The sequence below is a fragment of the Mytilus galloprovincialis genome, chromosome 10 (genome assembly GCF_965363235.1).
Source record: "Mytilus galloprovincialis chromosome 10, xbMytGall1.hap1.1, whole genome shotgun sequence".
In the NCBI taxonomy this organism is placed as follows: Eukaryota; Metazoa; Mollusca; class Bivalvia; order Mytilida; family Mytilidae; genus Mytilus; species Mytilus galloprovincialis.
In genome coordinates this window covers 45,898,095-45,916,284 of record NC_134847.1, presented here as the reverse complement: position 1 = coordinate 45,916,284, position 18,190 = coordinate 45,898,095, and the positions used below count along the sequence as shown (strand labels likewise).

The 18,190-nt window shown below is 31.3% G+C and overlaps 1 protein-coding gene across 1 annotated transcript in view; it reads right to left on the bottom strand.

Annotated features, from left to right (window-relative positions):
* Positions 1–18,190, bottom strand: part of LOC143049499 (uncharacterized) — a 59,278-nt gene extending 41,088 nt beyond the window's left edge. Inside the window, exon 1 of the mRNA XM_076223112.1 lies at positions 18,065–18,190. Within this exon, the coding sequence (XP_076079227.1) occupies positions 18,065–18,119 (55 nt within the window). The 5' untranslated portion in view covers positions 18,120–18,190. The remainder of the gene's footprint in view (positions 1–18,064) is intronic.

Below are 18,190 nucleotides of genomic sequence, written 5' to 3'. Positions count from 1 at the left end.
CGTCCGTCCGTCTGTCCCACTTCAGGTTAAAGTTTTTGGTCAAGGTGGTTTGTGATGAAGCTGAAGTCTAATCAACTTGAAACTTAGTACACATGTTCCCTATTGTATGATCTTTCAACTTTTAATGCCAAATTAGATTTTTTTACCCAATTTCACGGTCCATTGCACATGGAAAATGATAGTGCGAGTGGGGCATCCGTGTATTTTGGACACATTCTTGTTAAAAATAAATGCCAACGCATGTACATCCATTGATATTACATTGTCTTTGATTGGTCTCCCATTTTGTCTTGCAAATAAAATAATAGAAAATGCTTTTTTAAAATAATACGACCAAACGAGTGAAGGTGAGCTCCAGCAAAATAGATCCTTAAAATAGTCTTGTAAGAATAGTGTATTACAAGGGGGAACCTTGTCAATTTGTATATTTATACAGAAATGTCATTCATATATCAAGACAAATTAAGATTTTAATCTGCTTCTTCTGGAACCATACACATGGGCTCGAGTACCGGATATTCATATATTTAATGTTTTTTTATGCTCGATGTATGGGCATTATATTTTCTGGTCTGTGCGTCCCTTCGTCCGTTCGTCTGTCCGTCGGTCCAGCTTCAGGTTAAAGTTTTTGGTCGAGGAAGTTTTTGATAACGTGAAAGTCCAATCAAATTGAAACTTAGTACACATTTTCCCTATGATATATGACAGTTTATCCCATTTTCACGGTCCATTGAACATAGACAATGATGGTGTCGATGAGCGGACATCCGTGTACCAGGGACACATCCTTGTTTCTTCAACATTTCGTCGTATCGCTGTCAATTTTTTTGTCATGAACCCAAAATACGGCAAATAGTTAAAAAGAAATTTATGAAACATATCTATATTCGCTAACCAAGCCCCTAATTAGACAAATTCAACAAAAACTATTATTTACTTATATGTAATATAAGTATTGTTTATACAAACAGAAAAGCCATTTCAGTTTACAAGTAATTAATTTTATGATAAAGATGCTGACATCATGGATGCAATTAATTAACATACACAGACCACTTGTTATATCTTGAGGTTGATTAGTCTAACATTTGACACCTTGAAGTTACAATTGGAATCTCACTAGGAGGCACACTAATCTTTTCTTAATCAGATACATGTCACAAACAATCACTGTAGGAGAGGAAAGCAGAATATGATACCAGATCTCTTTAATACTGATTACACAATAAATAGTATATTATTTGAGGGTCAGTAGGTCAGTCTCCTCCCCCTGGATGTTAGATGTACCCAATCTGTGTGTAAAACCATTTGCATGGTCTTTGTATAATCAGTTTCTTGGTTCATAGCAGCCTGACTAGTTGGTGGAGTTTTACAGTGCTATTATTCAATTTATTCAACTGGACTTCATAACTTTTACCATTAACTTTTACCATTATATGTCGACAATCACAATGTGGCTGCATTATTTTTGAACTGCTACCATACTAATTTTAGATATCTACTTCTTGCGACATGAACTTATCTTGTTTATTTCACCTTTGGATTACACACAGCTGAGTTTATATGTTTGCAAACTTGTGTAGTTTTTCATGTGAAGTTTTTAACCATGTTACTGTGTTAGAGAGTATTATGTGATCGAGCAGAATCTATATATCATCAGATCCTTCTATATTTGTGACCATACAGAGATTTCCATGAGTGTTATATATTGAACAGGCTTTACATTCTACACAACTGTTCTAGGCAAGTATATTGGTTTGGACTTTTATTTCTTATATACAGATGTATGGTGCTTGGAGTTTTCTTTGCATTATTATTATCTGAAGGCAACTAGAGACGAGATTGAAAAAAATAATCACTTCTTCAATTTAGATATTATTTAGAAAACAGCCACTTGGAATTTTACCTATCCTGATTTTTATTTCTTTTTATTATTGGATTAGTATATAGTGATCAATGTTTTATTTTATTCTTATTTCCTATTTTAAATTAATTATTTTTACTTGCTGTCTTCATATATACCCTGCATGCCTTTCATGCATTCTGCAAAATAATTATTTAGTAGTTTCATGATCTTAGATAAATAAGATAAAGATACTTTTAGTATAATTTTATTCAGTTTTTGAATTATTCTAAATAAATCAAACAGTTATTTTCTTGTTATACTGTTTACATTTATAGGATTATTACACACAAGTACAGATTTTGATATTGCCTTAAAAAATATTATTACTGACACCTTTCTTCATTTCTTATATTGCAAATTTTAACACTGAGGAAATGGAGACAGACACGTCCTGTATGCACTTTGGTTTCACCAGATTTACAACAAAAGGATTAGACATTATCAACATGATCAAGTTCTTCATTTTACTTTGGATGTGGCATTACAGCTTGACTTACTTGGCATGGACAAATAATTTCCACTATTGTTTATTAAACTTTACATTTATTCAACTGTACTCCAGTCGTACCTACATATTATTCAGAGCATGAACATTGCCAGTATTCTTATCATAGTATCACCAACTTATCAGTGGTTTAAAGCACATTCAGCAACTGGTTCTCACATTTATCAAGTTCAGAATGATCCCATGTTTTCAAACAGGATTACATTACAGACATGGCATATTTTCACTTTTTTTAAATGAGACTCAATGCTTTTCAACATGGACATAAGTGTATATATCAGTTCCTTTATCTGTGTGGACATATTATTTCTCCAACCTATCAATCAGATCATGTAGCACAATTAGCTTATTGACTACAGGCAGTATTACAGCCTCATCAGTGCCCGTGCAAACATTCCAGAAGTATGTTACTGATTGTGAACCAAAATTGTAAACCTACGCCGTAAATCGTGATGTACCATAAAGGACACATACAGCTTCATCAGTGCCCAAGCAGTCCAGAAGTATGTTATAGCGAACATGATTGTAAACCTACTCCATAACTCGGGATGTAGCTAATTCCAGCAACTTGAATCCTTAAATTGGACAACATACACTTTTTAAATAGACAACTTTACATTTAAAATATGTCAAAACCAAGAATCTATACAGTTTTATTAATTAATTTAGATATTATAGAGATTGTTTATATCTTCTTATTGATGTTAAAGATATTAATATTTTGGGATATAGTGATGTTTACTGTAGAGTATATGTATTTTAAACTTTTTTTTACTCACACAATGTTTAAATTGCAGATGGCAGTATACATAGCATTTAATACTACATCTACCCAAGAATCTAACAGTACTTTAAAGCTGTGAAATTTGACAAACACCTCGAAAAAATTATTGATTATATAGCTGCATATTATAACATCGTATTCAATGATGAGAGCTTTTAAGCCTGAAAAGTATTATTTTATAATTGCCTCAACTGAACAGAGGCATTTTCTTCACAAATTTGTTTAGGAAAATTTATCATGTTTGAATATGAATTTATAGTTCTCATGCCTGTATGGTAATCTACTAGCACATGGGATATCCCCATGCATACCTTGCATACAAACATCTACAAATGAGATGCCAAGTATAATAATAATAATAATAATAATTCTTTATTTAAAGAGGGTTACACAGTTAGCTGTAAAGCTAATCTTCCCCGAGGCCCTCATAAAATACAATGAAATATAACAAACAATTACAAAATATCAAACAGACACACATACATGAATAATGAAATAAAAAATTGTTATGAAATATACAATTTTCAAAACAGGTAAAAGTTACAAATTCATATATGACATGTATAGTATTGGCATCAACAATATCATAAGTTTGAGTAAGTGTGTGAAACTTATTATGCATATAAAAAATGCACAGCTTCTTAATGTTCCATCAAGTAATTTTTTAAATCTTTTTTGAATGAGCTTGTACTTGAGGTTGACTTTTTCAGGGATATTGGTAAGTTATTCCATAAAATAGATCCTGAATATATAAAAAATTTCTTATAAAGCTCTGTTTTGGCTTTTGGAACTTGTAAATTTTTGCAAGAGGCATTTCTCAAACGATATTGGTTTATTTCTGGCATTTCTTTAAACTTTTCAGTGAGATATACAGGGGCTTCATTCTTAAGGCATTTATGCATCAAAACAGATTTGTGGTATGAGATTCTGTTCTCTACTGTCATCCATCCAAGCTGTTTAAACAGTGGAGCGGATGATGAAAGTGGATCAGCATCTAAAATAAGTCTTGCAGCCCTCTTTTGTAATTTTATTATTCTGACTAGCTCATTTTTAGCACAACCACTCCAAATAATACAACAATAATCTATCAGTGGGAGAATATAACCATTATAAAATAATTTTCTTAGATCAATATTTAGAAATTTCTTGATTTTAGAGAGTAAAAAAATTCTTGATGAAATTGATGAACATAAGTAATTAATATGGCCTGTCCAGGACAGATTAGAGTCAATTCTAACACCTAAAAGTTTTTCAATTGATGATTTTTGAAGAATATTATTCTCAATAGTTAGAACTGGATCTGCTTGATTTAAACGCAGCCTTTGTCTTGTACCTATAACCATACATTTCGTCTTATCTGAATTTATGAACATGCTATTTTCATGACACCATTTTTCAACACATTGGAGATCATCTTGTACTTTTAATTGCATGTCACCAATAGTCTTTCCTGATGTATGTATAGTTGTGTCATCAGCATACAAGTCTATATGGCAGTTTTTGATGTGTAATGGAAGGTCATTTATGAACAAAACAAACAAAATGGGACCAAGTATTGAGCCCTGTGGAACACCAAAATTTATAAACTTTTTATTAGAAAACTGATTATTTATATGGACTTGCTGTGTTCTTTCACTCAAATATGATTTTAAAAAATCAACTGTATCTTCATGGAAGCCATAAATCAGAAGTTTTTTACATAGAATTTCATGATCAACAACATCAAAAGCTTTCTTAAAATCCAAGAGGACTGCCAAATTGATATTTCCATTATTCATTTCGTGTAGCCATTTATCAATAATATTAATGAGGGCAGTTTGACATGAATGGTTGGGTCTAAAACCAGATTGGGAAGGATGTAAAATATCAAACTTTGTCAAATATTTATACAGATGTTTAGATACATGTCTCTCAATTAATTTTGATAATGTTGGCAAAACAGATATTGGTCTGTAATTGCTAGCTACATTTTTTTCACCAGATTTGAAAATTGGAGCTACTTTGGCATTTTTTAAAACAGATGGATAAATACCAGTATCAATCATTCGATTAAAAATGTATGTTAAGGAAGATGCTATGAAAGGAGCACTAAGTTTTAAAATCTTAGGACCTATATTGTCAGTACCAGAAGATGTCTTAACATCTAGTTTAGTTATTTCAGCAAATAGTTCTGAAACTTTTACTGGAGGAATGATGAATTTATTATGCCTTTTTTTCAAGAATTTCATTTGTACATAGTTTGTCAGAGTATTAAAATTTGAGTTGATTGGTGCCCTACTATGCCTTAATTTTTCAACACATGAGGTGAAATAATTATTGAACGTATTAGCAATTTCTTTATGATCGGTTGTTTTATGGTCTCCAGTTGTAATAAGTTCATGTGGTTTTGATGGATTAGATGGATTTAGGCTGTGAATACATTTCCATAGTGTTTTAGAATCTTTTGAGTCTTTTATCATATCATTATAATATTTCTGTTTAGATTTATCAATAATATGTTTTGTTCTGTTTCTCCAGAATCTATATTCAGCCCACATTCCCAGTGAGTGATATTTATCTCTCATTTTTCTTGCATATGAGATTTCTTTATTGTACCATTCAGGCTGTCTGTCTTTTTTTACCCTCTTTTTCACAATAGGGGCATGTTTATTTAAAATGTTATTAAAAATGTTGTACCACATTTCAATACAAACAGATGGGTCATTTTCAAATTCAATATGTTGAAAAGGTGCACTTTTTAAATCTTTTAAATAATTTTGCTCATTAAAAGTCTTAGAATTTCTATAAGTGATTGTTGAATGAGAATGTTTTTTATCATACAATTTCTCTTGTCTTGTCATACATATTGGATAGTGATCACTAATAGAATATTTAGAAACATGAGCCTCTTTAACCATGCTTAAACTAGTGACATATATATGGTCAATCAAAGTTTTTGATTCATTTGTTACTCTAGTTGGTTCCTTAATTACCTGTTGAAAGTTATAAGTTTCTAGAGCAGTTAACCATCTTTGTGGAATTTTATTGGGTTGTAAACAATTTATGTTAAAATCTCCCATAAGTATTACATCTGAATTATATTTCATTGCAATCTTAATCTCATCCTCAAACTTATCTATCCAACCAATTAGTGACTTGGGTGGCCTATAAACAAAGCACAATAAAAAAGATTTCTTATAGCTGGGTTTAACTTCAAACCACATAGTTTCAATATTACTTATTTCAAAATCATTTTTTCTAGAAAAGGAGGTGGTTTCTGTTAAATAGACAGCCCAGCCACCCCCACCATCGGATTGTCTATCTTTCCTTTGTAAAATATATCCAGGTATATCTATTTCTCTATCAGAAGTATTTTTACCCAAAAAAGTTTCACAATAACCAATTATATCTGGGGGATTTGGAGTGGACATTAGATTGTATCTAATCTCATCAAACTTGCATTCCAATCTATTAACATTGTGGGAACATATTTTAAGACCTTTGCATTTGTTAAATCCATATGTTACAAGATCATCATTTTCTGTATCCTTATCAATAAGATAAGTATTGTCAATACCTCATAAACATGATACACATATTATATAATAAGTAAATAAAAATATAAAAAAATCCTCAATACTAAAAGTGTCCTCAGTGACTTGTATTACAAAAGTATTTGTTTTGTACATTATGTCTTGAGAAACTTGAGATGGCAAAGATAGGGATAGGTCTGGTACCTGCTGAGAGGTTGTATCAAATTGATTTAATGCTGATGTCATTTTATCAGAGTTATTAATTACATCCTTATGCTTAGATAATTGGTAAAAAGATTTTGAACAGCTGGTTTCAATTTTCTGATAAACTAAATCCTTAATACAATAGAGACATGTGCAGGAAATATTATTACATTCTTGACATATGTGGTTTAAAATTTCAAAAGAATTTTTCAAAATTTGATTGTGTAGGGCTTTGTCTTCTTTGCCATCACCCTAATTATAAAATTCACAGAATTTTTCTTTGTGACCAAAATTGTTACAAGAGTGACAAAGAACCTTTCTACCATGTCTACATGATTTTGAATTATGATTTGGTTCACCACAGTGAACACAATACCTATCTGATTGATCTGTATGCTTTAATATACTAACATGCATGTTGACTGATCTTAGGAACGCTGATGTCCCTTTTTTTGACAAATGAATTCCATCATGATGAAAAAAAGAATAAGAAAGATTGTAATTCTTATCATAAAACATGTTTGTATGATCAATAAATTGTAAGTTAAACTGTTCACATAGGTCTTTCAGCATTTCATTCGGGTTATGCATATTAAGTCCTTTTCTGGGTAGAATTCCAGAAACTACAAATTTACAATATGGGTGACATTTGAAATTCAGTAAATATAAAAGAGCTTCGTAATTATCTTTTATGCTTTGGAGATTGTCACCATTATCTAAGTCATTTCCACCAATATGGATAATAATTGTTCTGTATGTTGACATATCCTTCTTTTGTAGTACATCTATCAGTCTATCTATGTTGGCGCCTCTGTTGGTACATACCTCAGTGTTTTGTAGTCCACGGGGTTGAATACCCTTTAAAATGGAACTCCCAATTATTAGTGTGGTTTTGTTGTTTTCACCAGTGAAACGACTGGGAATGGGAACAGTATTGTCATTTGAGTAATCTGTTGGTCCGAATTCTGTTTTACTTGATTCAGGTTTTTGAGGTTTTGGTTTTGGTTGGTAGTCTACTACATTATGTGGAGGAGGGTCAAAACGTTTTTCTTCAGATCCAATGGGTTGGTAGATCTGTGTGGAAATAGTTCTATATTCAATGTGCATCGAAGTATGCCGGGTCTTCAGTGTCTTTTCCTGTTCTTCTGTCTGAGTACTAACAGTTTGTGTTGACGAATTAACAGTTTTTGAAAGAGGGAGACTTTGATCCTGCTTGTTTGAATGGATTGTTTTGATAATTGATTCAACCATTTGTTTTAAATCGATTACTTTTTGTTGCAAATCTAGGTTGTAATGATCTAGATTTTGAAGATTACGAAAAGTACTGTTTATAGACGAGTTTCTAATTGGGGTTGATGTTATCAGCGTGTTTGACATATCTGTTACTAATAACTTTGGGTCTGTTACTGAACTGTCAAAGCTTATCATTGACTCTAATAAAAGGTTTCCAGTAGACATCTGGTCAGCATTATTTTCTATTAAAGAAGTTTGGAAATATGTTACCTCAATGTGTAATTGTTTTCCTAAAACACTAAATTCTTCATTGAACCAATTCCCACATCCTTTTCCTTGAATATGAAGTGTTGCAGACGAACTGTATAGTGTAATCACAACTTTATTCCCTTCATAAATGAAATTATATACAAATCCGTTCCTGTCTTTCTGAATGAACAAATTTCTGTCATAATTTTGAAAAATAATGTTTTCAAAAATAAAGTATATTTTCTCACTGCTAAAATTGACAACAATTGACAATGTTCTATCTGTACAGTCCTCAATTGAGTATAGATCACAGTTGTTTAGGTAGCATTTATAGTAATCACTTTCAAATCCAGAAAATTCACCAGAAAAAGATGTAAATAAGTTGTTCACAAATGTAGAATTGAAATCCATTTTGTCTTAATATCTAATAATTCCAATAAACAATGTTGATATGATTTTGAATCACATATACAACAAGAAATTTAGCTCCATTTTGTTAACGAGATGGAGCTCATGAAAACACATCTGTTCACCTCAGTGTCTTATCAGTGTCTCCACGAAGAGTATCACCTCTTCGTGGAGAATCCTCGCTCCACATTCCCTAAACTAGCAGATTGTTATACAGGCAGTTTCTCCCCCACTCTGAATACTGAATGCATTTCTTCTAATGTTCAAATCTATTACCAACCAATCTGGTGCAGTTGTTGCATTTCAGAAACTGATACTGAAACACTCTATCATTGATATACTGAATATCATTTTTATAGCATTCTCATCATTGAATATACTGAATATCATTTTTATAGCATTCTAATCATTGAATATACTGAATATCATTTTTATAGCATTCTAATCATTGAATATACTGAATATCTTTTTTTTTTAGCATTCTTATTATTGAATATACTGAATATCATTTTTATAAATTCTCATTATTGAATACTGAATATCCTTTTTATATCATTCTCATCATTGAATTACAGTTTACTGACTTAATAATGATAGTATTCTCATGTTTGAATCTTTAAACATGTAAAATTTTGAATTAATCTTGTTTAGATACTGGATATCATTTTTGTATAGTATTTTTAAAAATTGGACTACTGAATATCATTTTTTATTACATTTTCAAAATTGGGATACTGAATTCTATTTTAATAGCATTTATGTTTTGAATACTGGATACCATTGTTTATAAAATTCTCATGTTTGCTTTCCCAACAGTATGCAGTTTTGCTAAGAAATTTTAACATTAACTTCTACTCTTTAAATACTAAATATCATTAGTAATACATGTAGTAACATTATTATGAATCAGTATGTAACATTATTTTCATTATTTTTTTTCTTTCTTTCTCATGACTTTATTGAAGGTGAATAAATTCAAACTCCTAAATCCTTGGGGGCACTCATCTGTTTCCATCTGAGTTTTTGGACCTTAATGGAATTTTATCACTGGTCATTTCTAAAATTTCATTCATCCCCAAGCATTTCGGGGACAAATTTTATCAAATTTATTCCAGTGCCAGTTTGATAGACCCCTGCTACTTCACTAGTACATGGGCTATCCCCCAGGCAGACCCTTGCACTACCTGGCTGCCGATGAGACGCCTAGTCTCATCACCTAAGTGGAGAACCCTCGCTTCACATTCCCCGGCTGGCGCATTGTCGGGCAGGCAGGTTCTTCCTTACACTGAAGGTTGCAAGCTGACTTGCTCAGGCAGGAACTCAAAATTCCGTTTGTATGCTGAGTGTTTCTCAAGGGCCAAAATTAAATGATTTTTTAATAAATATTATTATTTATTCTAACTGTCTTTCTGCTTTAAGCCGGTATGATTTGCTGAGACTATGTTTTGGTTTACACACTGAAACCCCTTATATTTGCCTTGTTTGCATTTTGTTTTGGAGCAGTTATTTGGTCCTTTTTGCTCATTTATGTGGGCTAGCTATCAAATTGCCATGCTGACTTTAATTGAGATTTGCTATATCAGGATCCCTCAACAGTTACACAAACAAAAGATTACACAACCTCCTACTGAAACTGCAGAAATAATATTCCCACTATGAGACTACAAGATATATATAATAAGAGTCTACAAGAAAATACAATAGAACATTACAAGAAAATACAATATGAGATAGCAGAATACAAACACCTTTGAAGTTTTGTATAAAGAATACAAATATTTCATAGAATTGAAGGTCATCCTTTAAAAGTTACAGTCATTCTTTATTAAAATTACAGTCAACCCTTTACAAATTACGGTCATCCTTTACAAGTTACTGTCATCTGTTTACCAATCACGGTCATCCTTGTTATATGTTACGGTCATCTTGAAAATATTTTGATTATTATTTACGGTCATCTTAACGAATTTTTCAAATCGAATTTCCCGTTTCATGCACATTTCTTGCTAGTAATTAGTGATTTCCGTGTGAATTTTTTTTATAAATTTACATCGTATCAATGTATGCTTTATAAAGAAAATGATATAGAAACACTTTAACATACAATACAGAAACTGACCTAATTTTTTATCCGACATCTTGGGATGACCGTGAATGCAGTTACGGTCATCAGCTTTACCGCAGTGAATAATATAACGTGTTTTGTGCTTCCATGATGTACACAGGTGAGGTTTTTGGAATTTGTGTCAGATGTTCAGTCCCCCCCTTTCGATACGAGGTAAATATTTTGCCCAATAACACCCAGTTATCTGTTCATATAAGACTTAATAGCTTGTAAAAGGTCATTTACCAAAATTTAAGCAGATTCTAGTTTTTTTTCCTTTTTACATCAGAGGCCCCTGAGGGGCCTCGGGTGTATTGCCATCGCCTACTTTTCAATTCGCGCAAAGATCAAAGAGATGCATATATAATTAGTTTTGGAATGATAACCGACATTATAGACCCGCGGACCTATATAGTGCAGAATAAAATTCCGTATCACTTCTTTTAAATTCATGATTTCAATGGATACTCATTTTTTTTTTATTTTTCTTAATGCAAAATTTATAATATGAAAATGTTTTGTCGTTAGAAATATTTGTATTTTAATCAAACGATCTTCAATATCAAAAAAATTGTTGTTGCGGATGAATACCACGAGTGCGCAAGAGGGCAAGAGCGAGTGTGTAGAAAATCGAGAGGAAATTATTTCACACATTTATACACAGAAAGGTAATTATATTTCAATTATTTGATTTGGAGTAACCTTTTTAAACCGTTTGTAGCATATATTTGTCTATAATATTAACGTAGCAAAACCAGGAAAATTTAATCTGTCATAATTTTAAAATAAATTATCAGGTCACGTCCCCCGCAGCCATTTTGAAAATACCAGCAGACTGGGTAGGAGTAACAAGAACCTGCAAGGCCTTTAAAGATAAGGTTACTATTTGTGTATTTTTTATAACAACAATTTGTTTTTATAAAGATCTCAACAATTTTTTGAGTTAAATTTCTTTTCTTCGTAAATAACAAGTAGATTGATCAGTTGGACACACACACGGAACTATTTTCTGTTTTTTAAGATACTGTTTCGGATCTTCGCTCCTTCTCCGACTTAGTTTGTTGCATTAGTATATGTGAATATGTCCTCTTGACTGGAAAATACGCGGAAGTTGTAATGACTTTGACTATGTCTATGTAAGTAATTCTAATATATAATTATTGGTTGAATTTATTGTTTATATAATATTCAGAGAAGACTTTTTCTTCTTCCTATAGAGTTGGACTCTTTTTGAGTGTATAAAGACTCTTGCTCGTAAAATCAAGAGTCTTACTTTACACTGAAATGTCAGAATTTGGGTTATTTACATTTAATGAATTACTATAGATATATTGGGAGAAACCTTACAGTTTTGGAGATATAAATATAGATTAACTGTCCAGTGGCGGATCCAGGGGGGGGGGGTTCCGGGGGTGCGCACCCCCCTTTATTTTTGCCGATCAATGCATTTGTATCGGGACATATGTTTTGCACCCCCCCCCCCCCTGCACCCCCCTTTGCCCTGGGTTAGCACCCCCCTTTCGAAAATTCCTGCATCCGCCCTTGCTGTCCTGGTTTGTCTTCCTTAGCTTGTAGTATTGTATTATTTTGACCATATATGACATGTATCGCCAAAATTATATGATAATTTGATGACATACTTGTGCTTATCATTCTCTACAGCATTATTTAATTTAAATGTGTAACCATATCCATGTCAAATTTTAGTAACTTATATTAGACATTTGTTCACACATACATGCATATGTGCATATGAGAACTTGAATTGAGCAAATATGATTAGTTATATCTATGAGAAATACAATCAGTTAACTTATCTATGAGCACCCATGAGATCTTAAATTGAGCAAATATGATCAGTTATATGTTGAGTAAAATTTGAGCTAGATCTACTCAATTGAGTTAGATATATATCAATATTGAGACTAATCTAAATGGTTGTTTGAGCACACATGAGCCTATTTATACTATTGAGAGCAATATTGGGATACTGCATTCATGAGCAAACTAAGCAAATCTTTATTGAAACAAACCTATGAGCGCTGTATAATATTTTTAATTTGTTCTTGACAATTTTTTGTTTATTTAAAAAAAAAATATAGGGACAACAGAGTTGGTGTATGTGGGTTCGATTCCCACCCTAGGCATTCATTTATATTGGCTGGTGCAAAGCGGGCAGTTTAGCTTAGTGGCCCCACACTGACTCTGTTGTTCATATGTTACTTAAAAAAATTAGGCGGCATCGTTCAGGTCTTGCCATCTTTATTTTTCTATTCGAATATCAGACACAACAAAACCATTGAATAATTGTGAAAATTATACCACAGATAACTATGGTAAAACTTTAATTGTTTTTGGCATAATTAAACTTGGCTGCCATCCAAGATCTAAAACGTTTTTATATTGATGAATTATATATATCAGATTTGGATTCTTTTGGTTACAAAACATTTTGGATGGTACATGTAGGTAGCGGCCAAATCTTTATTCCTAAAGGCTTAAAGCTTTCAGGTCTGAAAATTGCCCAAAATCATCACATTTTGACAAATTTGGAACATAAAATGTACTTTTATGAAAAGAACTGATTTATTGAGTGTTAAGACTTTTGAAATAGACCCAAATTACGAACCAAATTGAGAACTTTTTGGAGTTTTATAGTTTAGGCTATTTTGGGCAATAAGTGAAACTTGTCCTTTGAATCAGTGGTTTCACAATAACCATTACATACTAAGTATCTGTTAAAAGATAGCTCTTTCACAGTACATTGTTAAACTTAAAGATAAATATATACCGACAATGACCAATATTAATGATGGAATGAGATTATACATGTATATATACTGTTTTATATTGTTACATGTACATACATAAATGAAAATTAAAACCAAACTGTCGTCATTATTCATAAAAAAAGAAAAGGGAGGTATGATTGGTATAAATCAGACACCAGCTCTAGACAAAATGATGAAAAAGAAATAAAGCTTATAACCATACAACATTTTTACAATCAGAAAAAAACTATATATAAATCAGTTAGAAATACAAATGTAGCCATGAAATGTCAAATGTTAAACAATATATACAAGAAAACTAATGGCCACATCAATGTACAATCGGGAAATCAAGATATACACCAAAAAATTACAAGGCCTGTTTTACAGGTTTCTTACAAAGGACCGACACATTCATATGGTAGTTGTGTGTTATATGTATAGTGCAAAATGTTCTCATTGCTAAACCAGTGGTATCCAAAGTATTAAATCCAGAACAAAGTAAAAAAAACCTAACAGTTGAAAAACTATCCAAATGTTGTGATATTCAATTAACAAAAATACCATCATTAGCAAATGGCTATCTACATATAATACATTGTAATATTTACAATGAACCATTTAATAATTAAAAACCAATTGTTCAAAGAACAATTGAAGGTCTTTCCACAAGTGAAGATCTATTTTATTATCAAAATATTAAAAATCAATCTAAAATGTCAGTTCCTATGGCTTTTATAAAGTTTATAATATATAAATATGAATTTAAAGCAAAGGTCAAAATCTAGAACGTGTAAATTACCTATGACCTTGACCTCAATTTCAAGGTCATAAACCAAGGATCTCAAATCAAAAGACCCTAGGTCTTTATTATGTATGGTTAATGAGTTATATGACTTTACGCATAATTCTAAATATAAGATGGGCAAAAACTCCTATTTATTGTTTACGCACCCTTTCAACAAAAATTTATAAGTAACGGCATGTCGCAACTAACAATTTAGTGAAAATAAGATGTAGATATGTTATAAGGTTTTGAAAATAAGTAAAAATAAGCCAAAATAAAAAAATTTAGAATATGACCTTGACCATTGACCTTGACCTAATTTTCATTTTTTTGGGACCAAGGATCTCAAATTAAAAGACCCTAGGTCTCTATCACTTATGGTTTACCAGTTAGAAATGCAAATCACTTATATCAAATACATAAGGGGGAATAACTCTCATATGGAGTATCAGGATAGCTTCGGTTAAAACTAAACTCCGAATCCTGAAGATGTAACGAGCAATTTGGTAAAATAAATTTGTCGTAATCTTTTACGGTTGCGAAGGAGTAGTGGCCACAAGAAAAACAGTGTTTGGGGAGATAACTCTTACTGCGCGGTTGTCAGTTTTAAAGCGTATAAACTATACGATATCATATTCCAAATATCTAAGCGACATCTTTTGAAACAACAAAATTACGCAAGAAAAAAAATTAGGCGGAAGAAAAAAAAAATAATAATCAGAACAAAATCAATAGGTCTTTCCACGGAAAGGTGGAAAGACCTAATTAGAAAACAGAACCTACAATGTACATGTATAGCTGCTAATTTAAAAAAAAAATATAATGGATAAATGATTGACTGTGTTACAATAAAACCAAGATACAAATGTAACTCAGTGAAGCTATTTATGAACATTTAAAGAGTTTGTGTTGACTGCAACAAAAATCTAGAATAAGGGATAGTAATCTTGCTGTGTTAACATCCATTTAATTAGCAATTGAACCAAAAGCTAAATGTTTCAGAAAAAAGACCTGGATACTACAAGTACAAACATTGTTAATTAATGCCATTTGTAGAGCAGGATCTGCTTACCCATCCGGAGCACTGAAATCACCTGTTTTGGTGGGGTTCGTGTTGGTCAGTCTTTAGTTTTCTATGTTGTTTCTAGTGTACTTTTATTTGTATGCATGTCTTTTTCAGTTTTAGTCTTGGAATTGTAAGTTTATTTTCCATTTATGAGTTTGCTGTTCATCTGGTATCTTTAGCCCCAAAGTTTCCCCTGGGTCAATTATTTTTTTCGCCACCTCTTTCGCCAAAACAATATATTTTCCCCCACTTTATTTTTTAATTAGCCACAATATTACAATTTATCTGTTTTGATATGATTGTCTTGAACCTCTTTTTCATAGTTCAGTGAGTGACTATATAACTACTAGAAGAATTGTTTGCTATGTTGATTCTCTATTATAAGTTATACGCTAACGATTTTTGTATGTGTGCAACTATATGGTCATAATGCCAATCTAACAGTTCTCATTTGACCAAGTAATCATCGATAATTCACAAAGTTAAGTTTCCTAGTTCAAGTCAGTATCTCAGATATGATAGCATATTATATTTAATATTTGTACTATATTGTATGGTGAACATATCTGTCTGGTAGGTATAATATAAACACCTGTCATTTATCAATAATTCAACACAACTTGAGGTCCTCTGATGTTCAGTACTTCAGTACTTTGATTATTATTGGAGACCCAAATAGTACCAAAGCAAATATAATTTAAAAAATCAATATTTTTTAGCTTATTGTGTTCCTTAACTAACGCTCTTCCGACTAATAGTAACAATGTTAAATTCTTGATTTTTTTAAATTTCAACTTAGTAAATCTTTAAAAAAAAAATATTTTTACGGCAAAAATGCTGAAAACGAATTTAAATACTAACATTTATGTGTGTTGGTTTTTTAATTTTAGCTGTCTTCTAATTATTTGACTATTTTGCACTGTTGTCCCCTTATATGATATCTTCTGACCAATAGTCAGCACTTCTGTGTTGACATGAACTATCATTGATATGGATATAATTATGAATTCACTGTTTACAAAACTGTTTTGAAATACTATATATATTTAGGCTTTTCTACCTCAGGAATAGATTACCTTAGCTACATTAGGCAAAAATTTAAGGAATTTTTTGTCCTCAATGCTCTTCAACTTTGCACTTTATTTTGGCCTTTTTAACTTTTTTGTCATGCGAGCGTCACTAATGAGTCTTTTGAAGACGAAACGAGCGCAAGTACAAAATTTTAATCCTAACATATAGGATGGGTTTATTCTGAATAAGATGAACTACACGTGTATACTCTGTTATACGATCGACAAAGTACGATAACTGTTCATAAATGTCTGATTATAGTTGAACTTATGTCATTAGGCGTGTATCATAAGACATAGTAAAGTTTGAGTAACGCTGAAATTGGAATTGAAATAGATTTTAACTTTAAAATATAGATTTACCATTGTTGAACCGAATTTTAATCTTAAAAAATGTATAAACCTAAAAGATATTTTTATTATTTTTCGTTTTTGCCTAATTTATTTGTTGTAAAGTTATTGTGACATGTCTGGAAGTCGGTGTAAGAAATCAAAATCGTTTCATAGTGTCCCAAACATAAAAGGTCCCTTGTCCTGTGTATCGGTTTATGGTCCCGACACTGTTCTCAATTATGGATCTTGATCCTTATCAAAGTTGTAAAAGCAAATAAAGTGTATCTCTAGATAAAAATAAAAATTTAAGGACATGCAAGAATATTTTTTGTTTTATGATTTTAAGTAATTTTGCATTTCAACAACGCAAAGTTGATATCAGTGAATTGGTTAGAGAAATACAAGATCACTACCAAGTTATTTAATACTCAGAAAGAAATAACTTTGATATCTAAAAACATTTCAGTAGACGATATGGTATTCAATTTTATTCAAATCTAAAAAAAAAAAATATAGTTCTTGAGCAGGTTTTTGAATTTGTTTAGATTTTCTTTTAATCTCTTTTCATTTACAATGTTATTATTTTAGCAAAGTAACAAAATGAAGAAAAATGTGTGAGATAGGAATTGATGCACACAATGTATTTCGGTAATAAAGAGAAACTCACAAATCATTTAAAGGGAAGTGACAAGAACAAATATTTTAGTTACGAAAAATATGATTTTGAATTTTGTGGCAGATGTTGGTCGTCTTTTGGTCGTTGTGGTGCTTCATTGACACATTTCTACACATAAATACGTGAAAGAGTCTATTGAAATAACGGCGAAACTTTAAAAAAAAAAGATGAGGATCCTTTGCATAAACCAAGAAAAACTTACCACGCAGAGTTCACAATTGCATACATCTGCTCCATTTAAACTATACATTGCAAAATATCTTTACAGTGTTTTAATATAAATTTTTCAAAAATTAGAAAATTATATTTATTGAACACATCAAAACTTTAACTGTAAATCAAATATGTATATAATATTATATGTTATATAAGCATTATTGTAATTGAAAAAGTAGAAGTCTTTCTATCTTTCAATATATAAAGATAGATTACAAGTTTTATAAAATAAATGCTCACCACAGTATATAATGTACGCATAAACAACTACTGTTAATCCACACGTCCTCTTCATCACTTGTCGAATGCTGAGACATGTATCATAAAACTGTATAAACGATGAAGATACTGGTATCTGTAGACCAA